This window comes from Pristiophorus japonicus, chromosome 3 (genome assembly GCF_044704955.1).
Source record: "Pristiophorus japonicus isolate sPriJap1 chromosome 3, sPriJap1.hap1, whole genome shotgun sequence".
Classification (NCBI taxonomy): Eukaryota; Metazoa; Chordata; class Chondrichthyes; family Pristiophoridae; genus Pristiophorus; species Pristiophorus japonicus.
In genome coordinates this window covers 145,177,566-145,196,599 of record NC_091979.1, presented here as the reverse complement: position 1 = coordinate 145,196,599, position 19,034 = coordinate 145,177,566, and the positions used below count along the sequence as shown (strand labels likewise).

At 40.6% G+C, this 19,034-nt stretch overlaps 1 protein-coding gene across 1 annotated transcript; it reads right to left on the bottom strand.

Annotated features, from left to right (window-relative positions):
• Positions 1–4,425: 4,425 nt before the first annotated feature.
• Positions 4,426–18,492, bottom strand: LOC139259929 (SOSS complex subunit B2-like). Its single transcript, XM_070875889.1, has 6 exons — positions 17,849–18,492; positions 17,367–17,505; positions 9,929–10,000; positions 8,265–8,349; positions 8,014–8,080; positions 4,426–4,941 (listed from the first exon to the last, which is right to left on the bottom strand). Exons 1-6 carry the CDS (start codon positions 17,937–17,939, stop codon positions 4,742–4,744), a joined length of 654 nt encoding a protein of 217 aa, XP_070731990.1. The 5' UTR covers positions 17,940–18,492; the 3' UTR covers positions 4,426–4,741.
• Between the last annotated feature and the right edge of the window lie 542 nt (positions 18,493–19,034).

Sequence of the window (19,034 nt, the reverse complement as noted above, 5' to 3'; positions counted from 1 at the left end):
TGATGGGGGAGACTAGAACTAGAGGTCAAAATCTTAGAATAAGGAGTCACACATTTAAAACTGAGATGGAGAAATTTATTTTCTCAGAGGGTTGTGGATCTGTGGAACTCACTGCCTCAGAGAGCTGTGGGGGCTGGGACATTGACTAAATTTAAGACAAAAATAGACAAAGTTTCTTAAACGATAAGGGAATAATGGGTTATGGGGAGCGGGCAGGGAGGTGGACCCAAGTCCATGATTGGATCAGCCATGATCGTATTGAATGGGGGAAGCAGGCTCAAGGGACCGTATGGCCTACTCCTGCTCGTATTTCTTATGTATACTCTGGTCAAGCAATGCGATGGATGTCCTGCACGGTGTTTCATATGTTCACTTTGAATTGCCACAGTTCCTAGGGTATTTGCAAGAATTGTTGCAGCTTTCGGAGACTGAGCACTGAGTCCACTCTCGCTGAGCACATGCGGGTCATCCAGGATAGCAAGGTAACTACAGTAACTACGTTGATGGAAAAATAAATCCATGAAAGATGGGAGACAAAATACTGCAATCAAAAAGAAAAAATACTGCAAATATCCAACAGGTCATTCGCCACCTGCTGGAGAGATTTGACGTTGTGGGTAGAAGCTCTACCCCAAACGTCACTGAACTGTCTCTCAGCAGGTGCTGACCGTTCATGCTATTTCCAACATTTCGTGATTTTACTTCAAATTGCCAACTTTTTCATTATTTAAAAAAGATATGGAATATGCACTTTAGGTGCCTGTTAACTTGTTCACTCAGAAATTGTATGGGGGGGGGGGGGGGGGGGGGGAGGGAGAAGAGAGAAACGTGCAATAGTAGCCAACAGCTCATGCATTACTATCAAGATCAGTCCCTCTACCTATGAGAGTGCACAAGTGCATTCCAATCCCAGTAATATCTCAAACCCAACCTATACCAGAGCAACCCAACTGCACTAATACTAAAAAAAACAGGCTTTCATTTCTTGCAGCAGGTAGGGACTTAAGATTGCTCAAATTTATTGTGCGTTGGCCAGCAGACATTCTTCTCACTTAAAGAAAATGGAATCATTTCCCTAATTCACTGCATCACCCAAGCCCTTCAAATTGGAAGACGCGGCAATACTCCCTCCAATGAATCTTCACAAGGCATGGAATTATTCCGAAGACCATCATGTATAGAAACAAATTGGAACCCATTTTCAAACCTTTCCCTCTGCAATAATTTCAAGGGCTCAGCACTCTAGTGGCTGCAGCCATCACCTACTCATAACCCAAGGGTGAAGAAAGGCAAGAGCATCGCACACATAAGTGGTGACAAAAAACAAGTTTTACATACCCAAAATAAGCATAGAAGTTACTAGATTCATCAGCATCTGAAAAAAGATTAGCAGTCTGCACTGATGCTGAACATGTTTTCTGTTCCATCCCATTGTCCTCTATATCCCTAAATATATCTCATTGCCACATACATATTGCAACAGCTTAGAACTTTAATACACAATTGTGAAGTATTCCAAACCTGGCTTCAGTCAGTTTCACCAACTTCCAGAAATGGTGAAGAGTGCTTGCTATATTGTGTGTGGTATAGTGATAACATTTTATCTTATTTTAAGGCACGATCCATAATTTGCATGAGTACTTTTGCCAACTCCTAGCAAAAGCATATTAGAGATAGATAAATTAATTAATTAGAATTACAATACAGAAAGATTCCCCAATTGGCTCTGAGTTGCAGAGGTATGCTGACCAGGAAAGGGCCAGCTTTGATCCACACTCCATGGAGATCATGGATCTGAGGTACGGCAGCAACAAGAGCATTACAAGTAATCTCAGTGGTTTGGATTAGGGAAAGGAGAGTCACAAAAAAGACAAAACAGTCACAAACCCTATTCCTGAGCACAATCCAACAACCCTGCTGGAAGTCAGCTGTGTGCATTGTCAGAGGACATACATGCAGAACAGCCACTTGGGTGAGGTAGTGGAGGCCAATGGCACCAAACCCAGTGTGGAGCAGAAATAGAAAATATACAATAAATTACATCCTCCTATTCATTTATATACTGATTTGATAAACCTAAATTAATTGGACACAATATATTTACTTAGCATGGCTTCCTTAATAAAACTACATTATATAGCAAAATTCTAATCATCTAGGTATTACAAGTTTAAGAATTAGGTTGGTACGAATTAGCCAGTACTTAAATCCTTGGCTATGGATTATACACACAACTCTTAAGTGTCATTAGAATTTCTATTTGATTATTTTACCATAAATTCTGAATTTATGTATGTAATTGCTCTCTGTAACACAATATTTGTAATAGCAAAGTGGTTTATCATAACATAAGAATTAGGAACAGGAGTAGGCCATATAGCCCCTCGAGCCTGTTCCGCCATTCAACAAGATCATGGCTGATCTGGCCGTGGACTCAGCTCCACTTACCCGCCCGCTCCCCGTAACCCTTAATGGTTAAAAATCTGTCTGTGACTTGAATACATTCAATGAGCTAGCCTCAACTGCTTCCTTGGGCAGAGAATTCCACAGATTCACAACCCTCTGGGAGAAGAAATTCCTTCTCAACTCGGTTTTAAATTGGCTCCCCCGTAATTTGAGGCTGTGCCCCCTAGGTCTAGTCTCCCCAACCAGTGGAAACAACCTCTCTGCCTCTAGCTTGTCTATCCCTTTCATTATTTTAAATGTTTCTATAAGATCACCCCTCATCCTTCTGAACTCCAACAAGTAAAGACCCAGTCTACTCAATCTATCATAAGGTAACCCCCTCATATCGTTTATAAAGGAAAACACTCACTTCTAGTAAATCCATTAAGTCTAAGTTTTTAAGCCAAATTAAAATGTGAGCTTTTCCATGATGCTGATTCCTTGACCTCCCAATAGCTTTAATGTGACCCATAGAAAATTATTTACAGCTTCCTTGCTGATGACTTTAACTAAATTTAGTATTAGTTTGATATGGATTTTATAGGCAAGAGTCTGAAAAGGCTGTCACCAGTCCCTTTACATCATTCAAGTGAAGGAATTTTATTAACCCAGAAGCGCACATTGACAAGTAAAATAAAACACATGCACACCTAGGGGGGTTTGTTGCATACCTTTTTTGTGCAGATAGGTATAAAGAAAGAACCTTAGGGCTGCCCCAAGTGTTGCACAACCAATGAAGTACATTTGAATTGTAGGCACTGTTGTAATGTGGCAAGTTTGGTAGCTAATTTGCATACACAATCCCACAGACAACAATGGTTGGTTGAGGGATAAAGGTTGACCAGGGTACTGGAAGAACTCCCCTGCTCCTCTTCAAAATGGTGCAATGGGGTCTTTTACATTCACCGGAGGTGGCAGACTTGGCCTCAGTTTAACATCTCATCTGAAAGACGACCTCGGACAGTGCAGCATTCAGTACAGCAGTGGCGATAATGAAGATTATGCATTCAAATGTCTAGAGTAGGCTTGAACACATGATCAGTATCAAATTATCTTAAACAAAACTAGGTAGAATATAAAACAGAGAAAAAGCAGGCAATTTGGACTGGAAGCAAAAAATTACTACTTTCTACAGCTTAACACTAAAGGGTCTAAGCACAGTAAATTCCCCATCTACTTTTCTGATATCTGTATGTGCACATTAAAATTAATGTATAAACAGACATGTTAAATCTGACTTATGAATGATCAGTTACACAATTCATATCAGGCAGTAACAAACATTTGTGGCCATACTGCTAAGTAATTGCTGTTAGTTCAAACCCAATGTCAGACTGCATAGGTGTATATTATTGCAGCATACCACCCCAAGTTTTAGAACTAACTGATGACCAATAATAAAAAAATAAGTTTCATAATATCTTTCCGCTTGTGCTTTGAACTATAGCTGGTTGCATTTACAAAAAGTCCTCAGTGGCATTTCCTCTTAATATTCCGACCACAGGCCTATTAAGGGACTTATGCTATAGTACAGTCACAGATGCCTGCTATCTTGTGTTCTTAGTGGCCATTCCTCCTCAATGTATTGCAGCAGGCTACTCAACAATGAAGCATGGTTGGATGGGGAATTCCAACCAAGCTCCATCCTCCACTCTCCCAGCAGGAGTCATTGCTTAGCAGCCAGGAACAGTTATTTTCCCCTCCACTCTAACTAGGGACACAAACCAGTTATATCATACTGCCACTCTGGTTAGATTAGAGACTATAGATTAAACCTGAGCTCCCATTCTGTACAGTTCATTTCTAGTAAGCAATAGTTTTAATATCTCATGGCAACTTTCTATAATGCCAACATAAACCACTTGAAGGGATATATCCTTTTTCATAAATTTAGTACCAGGTTACATGAGTAAGATGCAACCTGTCAACACTCCTGATCACAGTACAGGTGACATAATACCCTTCACTACATGCTATCAGTAATTGAATGTGATTTTATTGACATTTTAAATCTAAAATTAACTGTTTTCCCCTGCTGCTCTCAACACAGACAACCACCTCTACTTACACAACTCATTTCAGACCATAAGGTAGTAAGTCTTGTGCAGCTTGAATACTGCAAGACACCTCAACTATTAAGGAGTCAATGTTTTAGTTCAAAACCCCACCTTAATGATGAAAAGGGTTAAAACAAAACATACATACAAACTCAGTTATATAAAAAAATAAAAGTGCATCGAGTGGGTTCAAGTAGGGTGTAGAGTTGAACAAGGTTGGTATATACATATGGCACAGGTCATCTTTTGAATGCTCTACGTGGGTCTCTTCCATTGCTAACAGTTGCTGATCCTTGAGCTAGAGACATCTGTGGCTGACTTATTGGTCCCCGTCCATTGCTTCTTCCACCACTTACAAAGTTAGGGTTCTGTTGCTGCTGATGGTTATTGCTTGATGGGGGAAGTCCCCCTGGCAATAGCGCACTTTGTGAGCCATTTCCTAAACAAAAATGATTAATAAAATCCTTGACATTAATGCTTTTATATAGAGCAAAACATTATACACTTTAAACAATTTAAGTCACAGCATTAAAAGAAACAAGAACTACAAGCTTCCAAGTGAAAGCCATACAAATAATAACATTCCATTCAGGTTGGTCACACACCACAAGAGTGAAGCAATGGCTGACTAATCCTTCTCACAATGAAATGTGAATCACATTTTTATGACCAAACAGTTCAACAATACGTTATGAAGATGACAATAGCAGCAGCAAAAAACATTGTGTTCACTCATTTGAAGTTAAATAAAGCTTACGACATTCAACCTGACTAACCAAAAGTTGCATAGAACAGATAAGATGACATTGTTTAAGAATGTGGGTAAACAAATTCCCTGCAGAATCTCACCAGCTTCAAGTTAAGCAAACTGGTGAAGAGCAGTTCCTGAATTAGTTGGTTTAAGGATTCTTCATATCAAGGGCAATAAAATAAATGATTGGATACACAATGTACATTTATGCTTCCATTATGGTTTTAAGAACAATCTGAATATTGGTTTGACATCATGATCAATGCTTTTCAAAGCAGGAGGAAGAAAAATGGGGCAAGCACACACCAGCTGGACAGCCTTGTACAGCAGTAAGGTTCATAAATATATGAGCACATGATAGATTGTTCTGCACTAACCATTATGGTCATGTCCTCATTCGAATTAAAGTAGATTTACAGTAGTCACTAACACACCAAATATCACTGTTCTACTTCAACAGTACTGAACAAGAGGCCTAGTCAAGGTCCACAAATATTTACCACCCAATTGCTGATTATAGGACAAGCTTGTGCTCGCCCTTCCCCATGACAGCAACACAATCTGAATACTTCTTTAACTCTCCTCCTGCTTAGACACTATCAAAAATTGCCAAACTTATTTTCCCGTAAATAGTCATTTACTTTACTCCTTTATAAAAGATTTATCAAAAACCGGTTTATTAAATTGCCACTCAGAATCTTCGATCTATTGAACAGTGAATTAAAAAAAAATGCATTCACAGGGTGTGGACATCGATGGCAAGGCCAGCATTTATTGCTCATCCCTATTTGCCAGAGAAGATGATGGTGAGCTGCCTTCTTGAATATAACTGAGTGGCTTGCTGGGCTATTTCAGGGGGCAGTTAAAGAGTCAACTACATTGCTGTGGGTCTGGAGTCACATATAGGGAAAGGACAACAGATTTCCTTCCCTAATGGACCTTAGTGAACCAGATGACATTTTAAGACAATCCAGTAATTGCATTACTGAAACTAGCTTTTTAAAATTCCAGATCTATTTTATTTAATTAACTGAATTTAAATTCCCCAACTGCCATGGTGGGGTTGCATCTCTGGATCATTAATCCAGGCCTCTGGATTACTAGTCCAGTAACATAACCACTACGCTATCAATCAACAGGTGGTGACTGACTACAGACCCCAAGGTTCAAGTGACCAAGACCATGATATCAGGGCTAGTTTATCTGAAATCTTAAGATAATCAGTAGACAAAATATTAAAGTATTTACCATACAATCAAAATTATGGGGTAGAACTTCCAGAGTTCTTGCTGTGACTTGGGTGGAAGCTGAATAGAAATAATTTGCCTTTGGGGTTTCTGTTCATCTTCCAACAAAGTTATGGCAGGAGATTGGAACAACCTTCTCCAATTATACTGTTGCAGCTTTACCATTAAACATTAATTGAGAGGTGGGGAGAGAATAATTCCTAGCATTTATCCCACGGCATCAAATTAGGGACAGGTGCAGAAATCATGTTATGACTAGTCATCTACTGTGGCTCCCAAAGTTCCAATGGACAATTAAAAAAATTTATATTTTAAAATTTAATGTTTAAAAAGTATTTAAGCTTTTCACACCTCAGGACAGTGAGCATTTGTCAACTGAATATCCACGGGATGCTCCAGCAGCCTGAATACAGTATTATTTATTTCCTTCCTATTTGCTGCATCAAAACCCCTCCATTTTGAATACCTCATCTCCACTTAACTTTTTCCAAGGAGAACAATCCCAGCTTCTCCACTCTCCCTACATAACTGAACTCCCTTACCCCGGTATCATCCTGGTAAACCTCCTCTGTACCCTCTCCAGGGCATTGACATCCTTCCTAAAGTGCGCTGTTTAGAATTGTACAAAATACTCCAGTTGAGGCCTAACTAGAGATTTGTAAATGTTTAGCACAACTTCCTTGTTTTTGTATTCAATGCCCCCATTTACAGAGCCAAGATCCCACACGCTTTAACATTTCTACTGCACTACAGTCATCAACCCTTTGTTACTTCCAAGAACTCAATCAGGTTAGTCAGACACGATTTGCTTTTAACAAATCCGTGCTGGCTGTCGCTTATTAGCCCATGTTTCAAGTGAGAATTAGTTTTGTCCTCAACAATTGTTTCTAGCAGTTTTTACACCACTGACATTAGACCACTGGCATGTAGTTACCTTATGTCCACACACACACAGGATTTATTGGATAGTGATCAGGAGCAGGAACCCTTGCTGTTTTTCCACTCCTACCCACCTGCCCAAGAGAAGGTGAAGCCAATTATAACACTCCTACCACCAAGATCTGAACACAACACAGACCAAGAATCAAAGCTGGGATTTTCTGAGCTGTATAGCTCAGTTACGGTCTTCAAATGGAGAAAAGAGCTACACATGGCAGTCTAGTGTTTCCTGGCAGCACAACATTGACAGTCAGCGGCACAGGCATCCTGATCAGGCAGACGGAAGATGGGGACGAATTTGAGAGAAAAAAAAGTTATGTTAAAAAGTATCTACTTTTCATTGCTTAATTTAGCTAGAAGAAATCTTTTAGGAGCAAAAATGCACATTTTAGCAGATGGCAAGCTTTCCTGCAGAATAGGTCACAAACAGCAGAGAGGCAATGACCGATTGGAATTTGGAGAACAACAGGCTGAAAAGAGAAAAGAAAGAGGGAGAGAAGGACAGAGGGAAACAAGCAGTGATCATACACAAGTGTGTCAGTTTTATTAAAACTAATCTGTATTACTGGCTTACCTGTTTGCATCTGTCCATTTGTAGCCAGCTGACTAGGAGGAGAATTGTTTCTATGTTCACTTTGTACCTTGATAAAACATTTAAATATTATTGAATGAAAGAGCAGCACCACATGGAGAACGAGGAATAAATGCTCCACAATAAAAACAATTGATTATAGACTGAATTAAATTAGTATGTTTTTTGAAATTTAAGTAAAGAGGACCATTATGACAACATAGCATGCTTTCAGCAGTCCTATTGTCACTTACAACTTTGTTTGTTTGGTTCATCTGGTTGAGGTAGTCTGGATTTGGTTCACTAAAGTTGGGTACTTCTGAATATACCATACAAAACCTAACAGCAAAATAAAGAATATTAAACGGTTACACTCAGCATAGCTGAAAAAGCCATATCCATCTTTAATATTTCTAAAATGTAGTTGTCAAAATAGATGAGGGGAAGAGAGTTGGAGGAGCTGCAGAACCAGTTTCTATAATTGCACTGTTATGCGACCTGCATTATAATGTATTGACCAGAAAGGGAATGAGGGGGGAAAAAAAAGTTTTCATCTCTAGGTTACTGTAACATGACTTGTGATCAGCGCACACTGGCACAGAATAGCACAGTAGTTTGGTACGCCCTCCACCACACCCCTCAGAGCTTTGCATTGCCAAACATACTGGGGATTACAAAAATGGCCGATTGTCACTTCATGCATCATCTCAGCAACACAGCCAAATATATTTAATGTACCAATTATCTGCTGCTCTTCACTCCTCCTTGTTTTTTTTCCCCCCAGCATCCAATCTCCTCCCACCACAAATTTGCTGGGGTACATTGGGAGCAGAAATATTTTTCTTCAGATTACCAAGATATACAACAAGTAATGACTTGCAACTATGTAAAAGCAGATGGAAATTCCTAGCTCAGTGATTATGCACCTTCTGCATTTTCATTTAATATCACATTTTGCAATGTCAAAGAATTCAACACTAAAAAGTAGAGCTTTATATCACCTCAAGAGGCTTCATCAATCAATACTCCTACAGCCAAAGCTTTGTGTCCCATAGGAAAAAAGCAGATGAAATCACAAACACGTCACCAAAACTTCAGTAAAAAGCCCACAGTATGTCAAATTCTATTATAGCTTTGTACATTATAAGCAAGGCAATTGGTTCAGTTTCCACAGAAAAAAAATTGAGTCATGTAATGCGATCCCAACACCATTGGAGAGAAAATCCCATTTAATTGATATTCTATAAGTAGCCTTTTCCACAAGAAATTCCAATAATTATGCTGCCCTACAGATCCACCAGAAGGGGATGTACTTCTAAAAAGGTCAAAGTCAAGTCAACTCCTTAAAAAGGAAGCGAGTCACAAATTTAGAATTGATCAAAACAATTGCCCTGTGCTGACCTGGCATAATCAGGATACATATTTAAACTCCTGCTTGTGGTGGATCTATTAATAGACCTCAGTTTGTTGCCTAAATTTTCCCTCAAATCTCAAATAGAAAATGAATCAGTGAGCAAGCTTATGTATTTCATCTAGCAACCAAGCTTATTTTCTTTTAGTCTTGTAAAGACTGAATTACAAAACTCAACAGCAGGAAGGCTGTGGGGCATAAAATGTGCTGAAACACTTTTTAAAGTAGCCTCACTTAATCCTCCCCATTCCCAATTTTCTCTGCCCTCCTGAAGGATACCAATTCTTTATTGTGGTATGACTCTAAAAAGGTACCAGATACCTTCAGGCATTCTGCCCAAGTGATTATTATACAGGTCAGAGCCATAAGTGAATGCTGTCAGGCTATCAGACTGTGGAAGCCATCATAAGATTGATCCTGTCCTCACCAGTCCACAAGGATGTACTCGAGTAGGGCTCCCAGAACTACTTTCCCTAGGATTTCCTTATGTTGTGTTGTCATACTTACTCTCCAATTTTTTGAAGATCGCCACCTCTCCCTGTATACAGCGTCAGGCAATTTTTCCATATTGAAGCATAACTGAACAAGGAAAGGTCATGGAGAAAGTCAGTGAATTAGTTGAATTATAAAACAGCAATTCCAATGTAAACAAAATAAAATTCAGGAGTCACTAAGCCTATAATACAAAAGGTTTTACTCTGAAACCAGTAACCAAAAGATGGCACAATTTGTGCAGTTACATAATCAAGCACATATTATTACCTCCTCCTGCCACAGGATGGCAGGATACTCTGATCCAAGGATTCCAAACATACATCAATGCCACTGCATACAGCAAAGGCATCGTCTTGCATTTTTTAATCCCCTTCTTTAGGATACAACTTCCAGAGCCACACAGGTGTGGCAAAATCCACCCAAGAATAAGGGAATCTGAATATCAGGTTGTACTTCAAACTTGGAAACCCTTTTCTGGGTCTGTAACCTCCATAGAATAAAAGGTGATGCTTTAAGGGCAGCATTCTGCATATAGAATGTTATTGTTCCTGTTTTAGCAGTCTCTAATTTCAACATTGCAGCTAAGTCGCACAACCTTCATAGAAAAGGAAATTTAAACTGAGACACCTTTTTGGAAAGATACTCCAGCTTTCAGTGGGAAATTATTAGCCCCTTCTACATTTTCTTTAAAATCTTCAACACTGCCAGAATATCTGCCGGCATATGCAACCAGAGACTCAAAATAGAAGACTCATTTTGGTTTCAATATCCTATATTCACAAAACCTATAAAGAGGCTTTTAAATGTGCATAGAGCACGTACACAGTCCATTGGGAGCAATGCTTCCCATTAGCAATTAATACAAATTGATGAGCAAACATGAGAGAGATTTTAAAACACCTATCAGAAAGTAACTGCAAATGGGTCTACAGGATCCATGCAAGTCAATAATTTCCCCACTTCAAACCCATTTATATTTATGTGCTGGTTAAGGAAAGGATGCAAGTTCTGGTAAAAGGGAACACCATTTTTGGCATCTAGTGTTGTAAAGAACAAATGATTAGGACAACATGGAATGCCTTACCACAAGTAGCTATTGAGAGAGTATTTAAAGGAATTGGATAAGCATTTGAAAAATATGAAAGGATACAGGGGCAGGTCATCATTTACAGAGTAAACAAGCTCTAGTTAAGGAACTATCACCAGCATCGTTACAAATGGGCCACATGACAGCCTCCTATGCTGCAATTTCTATTATTTCCCTTTTTATATGTCAAATCAAGAAGTTAATGTTCCAGGAGTACAGTTTCGCCAGCACCCTCAGATGGTCATTCTTCATGCATGCACCCAGGAGTCAGTGGGCAATTCCAATCATCGGGGTCACATTCAAGCCCCATCTTGTCCTTGCCCAATTATGGCATGCACCTTAATTTTGAAGAAATAAGCCTTCCCTTCAACTTTAAAATACCAAAGACATTTATATGGAGAACAAAAGCTATTTTCGCTTTCTAAAAAGGCATTTAGCTCTTTGCACTTTAGTCACCCAGTCATCAAATCAGAGAAATTATAGCCCATTTGTTTCAGCAGCTTCAAGAATTTTGTATGATATGTGGCAGTCTTACCATGTGCCAAATTTATAGGAGTTGATACCATAGTAAACTGCTAAATAGTAACAGTTTCACTCGGAATTCAAGGAAGCCAGATCATCCTTTGATATGGATCTGATCCACATCAAAGGATTCTCAAATGCAGCAAAATAATCAGAGCATTCTAAAACAATCCCAAATCCTAAATCAACTATGCACGTAGTATAAAATATGCACAATCTACCATTTTGGTTCTTGTTGTATATATGCATTACCTAGTTTTCCTTATACCTCATTATCTGCTAGATCCTCCAAAGTTAATTTATCCACAATTAGACCATAAACCCTCCCCAAATTATGAAAGATGTACCTCCGCCCTCATAGCAAGGATAGTTGGAGCACCTTCAAATCAGTGATGGTCACAGTACTGACCACTGAAGAGCCTTTGTCCACTTTTGAAGGAAGAACTTTGAAAATGAACAGCAGTAATACAAATATTTATTGGCAAGCAATCATCCATTTTACCACGTGTAGGAGATCCTTTTCCTTTCTGGGCTAGAAAAAAACTGCCAAACATCAGAAATAGACAAATGTGTCAAACTGAAGAGCAGCAAGATAGGAAACAGTGACTTGTAGCACCGAGCAGCATGCAAACCAAAGTGACGTCAGGAAGAATTATTTCCTGCTTCTCCTACACATCTTAGCACCGTGCTAAGAAGTCTGACTTCCCCTCTCTTTCCTCCCCGCGCGCCCCCCCGTCTCCCACCAGGTCGAAAGCAGAATTTTTACAAAAACCTTTACACCATTTTGCAGATTAGATGCAGGAGAACAGACTTGAATGCTATTATTTACACTGAAGACCTGCTTTGCAAAAGACACTAAAATACTGAAAGGGGGCCCCATTGCATTGGAATCTGCCAGACTTGTATTGAACAGTAGACTCAATGGCTCAAGAAAAGAAATCTGAACATACAGAGTTGGTTTAAAGTTGCTGTTTGCGACTGACTGATATACCTTCTCCATAAGTGGGGGGGTAAACCTCCAGTGACCGAGGAGAAATGCATCCCTGCAAGCAAAGACATTACTGGCTTATACATATAAACTTGCAACAATAGCAGACATGAAAAGACCCACTGGTCCATCCAGCTTGTCCTGCACAACACAATGTCTTGTGCATCACAATGGGCCAGAAATTGTGGTCGGAGGCTTCCCGCAGGCAGATGCCTACGACCAAAAACTTTTTTTTTTATTAAACGAAAGTACCTGGTGTTCCCAGAGGAATGCACATTTCGGCTCCAAGGCCTAGATGCACAGCCCAGCGCATCCTGGGATCATGTGGGCCTGGACCACTCATTGATAGTAATGGGTGCTCCGTACAAACGGAACTCACCATTACTATCAATGAGAATACTTCCCAAAAACACAAAACATAAATTTAAAAACCTCATTTAAAATTAATTGAAACTGAATTAAATTAAATGTTTTAGAATTTTTTTTTTGTTGAAATTTTTAAAAAAATGTTTTAATAGGGTTAATAAACTTACCTTAACACAGGGTTTTTAAATATAAAAATTTGTGATCAAATTTAATTGTTCTATCTTTTAAAATTCTTACTAAAGCCTGCTTTTACCAGGCGTATGAGTTTTAAGGACATTCACTTGGCAGGAGTTGGGCAAAGAGCCCAAATCTCTGCCCGTGAAGGCCCTTCTCCTGGGGAGGCATGCAATCTATCAAAAGAAATTGACAGATCGCAAGTGCAAGGTTTAGGCGCAGGCGCTTCGCGCGTCTAAACCCGGAACTTGCAGGGCCTCTTCAGGCATGCGCGCACATCGTACGCACGTGGAGGCCATTATACACACTCCCCATCCCACCCGAAAATAAGGTGATCTCCTGGGAAAAGCTTAAAAACCCAGGCAAAATAAGGGGAAAAAAATTACAGGTCTGTAATGCTGCTCAAATGGCAACCTCTGCAGCAGAGTACATCACCTGGGATACTATTACACCTAGAGAAAGAGATTTTTCACCATTTTTACAAAACGTGGACTACTGAATTAAACATTCTATATACAGAGAGCTCTGATTATCGTTGTAGTGATAGTTGGGGTTTCACATATTTATGCAAACAGCTGAAGTCTGTGAACTCATCTGCCAATATTTTGTATTAGAAAGAGAAGGTAGCCTGTTGAGAAGTAGAATTCTCATGCTGAAGTAAAACAAGGTCAGAACAAGTACACTGACAAATGTTTGTTTGATGGGCAATCATTCAACTTTAAGCTGCAACAAATTTGATTTGGAAACAGCCACATCCAGTGCTGCAAGTAAACCAGACAATGCAGATCAACTTTTGTAATTGAAATTATTTTGTTCGCTTCACTAATTTGACAGAGTATCTAAATGTATAGAGCAGATCCTGGTTTGATACCTCATATTGCAGTCATCTGAATTCACCTCAGAATAGAACAGATTTATATTCCGGCGTATGCTCATTCATGGCAGGTTTCAGGTATTTCAATTTCCGTAACATTTATTAGAGCATTTATTGTTGAATCCCAGAAGTCCCTATATCTGGGGACAAGCATTACATCGCAGCTTCTTCCACTCAACTTGTATTGTTCCATTTCCAAGAAATGCTTAAGCAGTGTTTTCAAAACAGGTTTGCTTTGAGTTTCAGGAATGGATGATGCAGTAGTTTGGCATTCTGTCCTTTCACCTCTGGATCCTGGGTTTGAATTGAACTCATTGATCATCTGAAAATCTCCTTTACGATACAAGAGCCTCATGTGAAATGAGTTTGCAGTCTCAACACTTAAATAGCCACATGACCCAGCACAAACCATGTACAGTTCAGTATAAATTGGCAATTTCTCAGGGTTATAAAGATTAGTGTTGTGTGAAGCCGAACACAGGGATTTTAGTCAAGTTCATTTTAAACACAATTTTGAATCGCCACTTATTTGAACTTAAGACTTCTATGGTGCCTTTCATGCAAGTCATTGCAAGATGCTTTATAGGAAACCAGAACACTGAGCAAGGAGAAGAAAAGTCATAGGTGGTCACAAGCACAGAAAATCAGGGCGAGCTGGGAAGGCAGGAGAGAGGGGCTTAAGAGTTCAGAGCGAAGGATATGACGAGTGAAGGCTCTGCCATAGATAGTGGAGTGGAAGGAAGAAACACCAGATGATCAGTTACAGGACCAAAAGATGCATGCTGAGACTTAAGTAAAGATTGAAAAGGCATGGTGAAAATTGGATGGCTTCCAACTTGCCAAAAGAAAGCTCTGGTTTGTCCAAGACTTGCTATCTGACAGGCAGAAATTCAACATGGCAACAGTTATGGGCCCAAATCTAGCTTGAAAAATAACAGTTCATACACACGCCGTTAATGCGTAAACCGGCCAGCGAGTTCAGGCAAAGAGGAGATAAGCCATGAGTTGCGAATTGCCACAGTTTGCTGGTTGTTTGTGTGAAGCAAACGGCTGAGCAACAATCAGCATCTCGCCCTTAGCCCCCCATTAAGAACTTGCTGGATTTGCACATTAAACTCACTAGAAAGTTAGAGCCGGTACTTAACAACACAAGTACACTTTTAACTACGTGAATTGTTAATGTAATGCCAATCGATCTCTGGCACAGAACGGAATCTATTTAAACAGTCGAGTCTCATTCTTCCATATAGTAAATTCTTCTTTGTGATTTAAAAATGTTTTTTAAAATTATTCTGTTACTTTTTCTTCGTCTCTTCTCTTGCAATCCAATCTTTCTTTCCCTCTCTATCTTTCTGTATCTGATTTGACTAACTCACCCTCCTCCTTTGGTCTTGTTTCTTTCTCAAATCATTAAATCTCATTGGTTGAGAGACTGTTGGTCCCATCATTCACTAATGTCCCAGATGCCCCATTGCCCTCGCCACACATCAGCTTACACTTCCAGCGCAATACCTTTAAGCAGAAGGGTGCAGGAAAAAGTCTAGCCATGCAGATGCCCCACTCCAGCAAGATTTGGGCCATTGAGTCAAGGGTAGTGGTGGAGAGGTAAAGTTATACATCCAAAAAACACCTGGAAGCTGTCGCAGAGTTTATAATACCAAGGGCAACATAAAGACAAGGAAAAATGAGAGGCATGGCAGCATACCAGAGATGAACAATAAGGGAGTGAAGGCTTATGGGGAGCAGGCAGGGAAGTGGAGCCGAGCCCTAGATCAGATCAGCCAGGATCTTATTAAATGGCGGAGCAGGCTCAAGGGGCCAATGGCCTACTCCTGCTCCTATTCATGTTCTTATGTTCATGTGATCATGCAATGGCAAGTAGTCATCTTTGGGCACACAACACAGGTGGACCGCAGAGGATAGTCATAGGATGAAAGTCATTAAGGTCAACAAACCATGGAGAAGTTGGACAATGAGGAACTGTAAACAATATATAGTATAGTAAAGGTTAACAGCCTAGAGCAGAAACCATATTGAAGGGATTCAATAACATACTGCAAGAGTTGGGCAAGAGCAAGTTCATGGTCTACAGGGCCGTAGTAATACTTGCCCTTCTGTATGGCTCAGAGACATGGGCTATTTACAGTAGACACCTCAAGTCGTTGAAGGAATACCACCAACGATGTCTCCGCAAGATCCTGCAAATCCCCTGGGAGGACAGACGCACCCACGTTAGCGTCCTCAACCAGGCCAACATCCCCAGCATCGAAGCACTGACCACACTTGATCAGCTCCGCTGGGCGGGCCACATTGTCCGCATGCCTGACACGAGACTCCCAAAGCAAGCGCTCTACTCAAAACTCCTTCACGGCAAACAAGCCAGAGGTGGGCAGAAGAAACATTTCAAGGACAACCTCAAAGCCTCCTTGGTAAAGTGCAACATCCCCACCGACACCTGGGAGTCCCTGGCCAAAGACCACCCTAAGTGGAGGAAGTGCATCCGGGAGGGCGCTGAGCACTTCGAGTCTCATTGCCAAGAGCGTGCAGAAACCAAGCGCAGGCAGCGGAAAGAGCGTGCAGCAAACCAGTCCCACCCACCCTTTCCCTCAATGACTGTCTGTCCCACCAGAGACAGAGACTGTGGTTCTCGTATTGGACTGTTCAGTCACCCAAGAACTAATTTTTAAGAGTGGAAGCAAGTCTTCCTCGATTCCAAGGGACTGCCTATGATGATGATGATGCAAGAGCTGGGCAAGGTGCTAGGTGATATGTTCCAAGAACCCAAGGGAAAGAGGAAATTGAGATGGCTAGCAGGTGGAGGACAGAGGTCAAAGATGAACTTTAAAGGAGCAGGACCCATAACAGCTAAAGGGCTGGTAAGCCACAGTTCAGCTCCCAAAATGGCTAAGCAAAACTATTCAGTGGGTAGCTAAATCACAGAACCTAACCCGAGTTGACAGATCTCAACCAGTGACAGTAAAAGCATAATCACCCTCAATACCCAAGTTAGGATAGGGGAGGTATGTTTCATTAATGATCATGGTCAAATTCCAACCATTTCGAAACCTACTTCATATTAGCATATGTATTTTACATCAGGGGCCATTCTAGAAAGAAACTCAGTTCTTAAATGAGTCGTCATTCACAGGGGTTATTACTCAACCAGCAATCGGACACCTCGCCCTATTCGATACAGATGAACCAGCACCACCTTTATTAAGGCAGGCAGGATGGATTTATTAAGGATCTCGTTGCCATTTTAAAGTCGTATGTTTTGCTGTTTCCCGAGTTACCATTGCGACCGAACCCCCTATCTACTAGTTCTCAACTGTTAAGTTTTTTTTAAATGTTATGTACACACACACATCTAACGATATTGACAGGCTGGATTACTCAGGCACGCGTTATACCAGTGGACGTTTGACCGCATTCGACGTACCCTCTCGTCAAGCGAATGATATCCCCAGGCTGTATTAGACCTCCAACTTCATCCCAAACTGAAATTGTGATGCTGCCAGTTTTATCGGCTACTTTGCACGACCTCACTTCATGTCCATCTTTAGTTTTGGTAACACGACCTGCAGAGAGTGAATAAAAACTTATAATTAGTTCCAGTAGCGTACATTCATAAACCTGTATAGAAGTGGATGCACTTTAATGGCACCAGAAGTAAAACTCAGATGAAAGAAAATTGAAGGTGCCGCTTTCACAGGAAGCTGACCTGTACCTTGCTAGCACTTTTAAAGGGGTTTTAAACTGGCTTGGGTCACTCCAGAGTGATTTTTTAAAACTCCGTGATCACATCGTGTCTTGGGATTTAAGTAAACTTTAACATATATATATTTTTGACCTTGTCATTACTCAAACGGTTAAATTATATTTATTCTGTTGTTTCAGGGCTGGAGCCCCTACCTAACTTACCTATTTCCAGAACAATAAAGATGACATTTAAATTTTTCATTGCTGGCTTAATGTCTTTTACAAACGCGTATGTATCGTTGGCCATGCTCATGATTATGAAAAATTTCGGGCAGACAGCGCAAAACAAAGCATCACTTGGGAGGGGAGAGCCTCACTGGCTGGAGCCCCGGCTTGGTGTGTGGGAAGGCGGCTGCTGCTGGCCAGCTTCTCAGAGAAAAAACACAACTTCCGCAGGTTAAAAGTCCCCTTGGTGACACTTCTAGTTAATGCTTCCTTCAGATTCAAAACCCCCTGTGGGTTCCGAAAATCAAGTCACATGGATTTGTATTTTAAAATAAAAGCGAAAACTAAACCTCTCGCTCGCTCCTGTTTTTTCCTAGTAACTCCCACGCTAAGATTTTTTTTGTTGCAGCGATGAAGCAAACACTCGCCCACACATATAGGAGTGTATATACACTTTAAATTTTCAGCTCTGTACTGTCAGCAGCTTATTTTTAATTAACTGCTTAAAGTCATGATTAAGCCCCGTGATCAGAATATAATCCGGGAGTTATTGAATGCCCTGTTCCCACTTTAGGTTCCCTTCCCGCCCACTTGCCAGCTTCACTCTCCCTAGGTCCTTACACAAAAGCCCATACTACGCAAACATGCGCTCCCAACGCCTTTTATAGTCCAATACGTGCGTTTACGGCTGTCGTGAAAGCACCCTGTCGCTACGTGACGCGGCAGTGTTCGGAAAAAAGATGGGGCGGGCTGTTCAATCATCACAATCTTATTTTAAGCATTATATTTTGTCATGAAATCAACTCCATTAGCATCGCGTTTTATTTTTTTTATATAAAAAAGACAATCTTTAGATTTAAACTTTGTTGCAAAAAAAATGTATCCAGTGTTTCCAAGAGTCGCCAATCAGAGGTGGAATGTGAGCGGGGCTGTTAATTGGTGGACGAGTGTCCGGATGTTCGAAGCCATTGTCCGAGGATTCCAATCGCGTTGGGTGGCGTTCCAGTGCCCGACACGTCCTTGGTCCGGAGACACGTGGCCTCTTGTTGTTGAGTGTCCCAACGTCCAGTCTGTTCATTACCGAACATGGGGTGGCGGGTGGCTCATCTGTAGGGCTGTTGTAAGAAATAGGCACACCAGCTGACAATAAAGTTCTCCAAACAGTCATCAGAAAATATTTCTC

Coding starts and splice junctions, on each gene's coding strand:
- LOC139259929 (XM_070875889.1), bottom strand. CDS start 17,939: ATGAGCATGGCCAACGATACATACGCGTTTGTAAAAGACATTAAGCCA. Junction 8,081..8,264: donor TGAACCAAACAAACAAAGTT/GTAAGTGACAAT, acceptor TGTTTTATCAAG/GTACAAAGTGAACATAGAAA. Junction 4,942..8,013: donor AAATGGACAGATGCAAACAG/GTAAGCCAGTAA, acceptor ATTTTTGTTTAG/GAAATGGCTCACAAAGTGCG.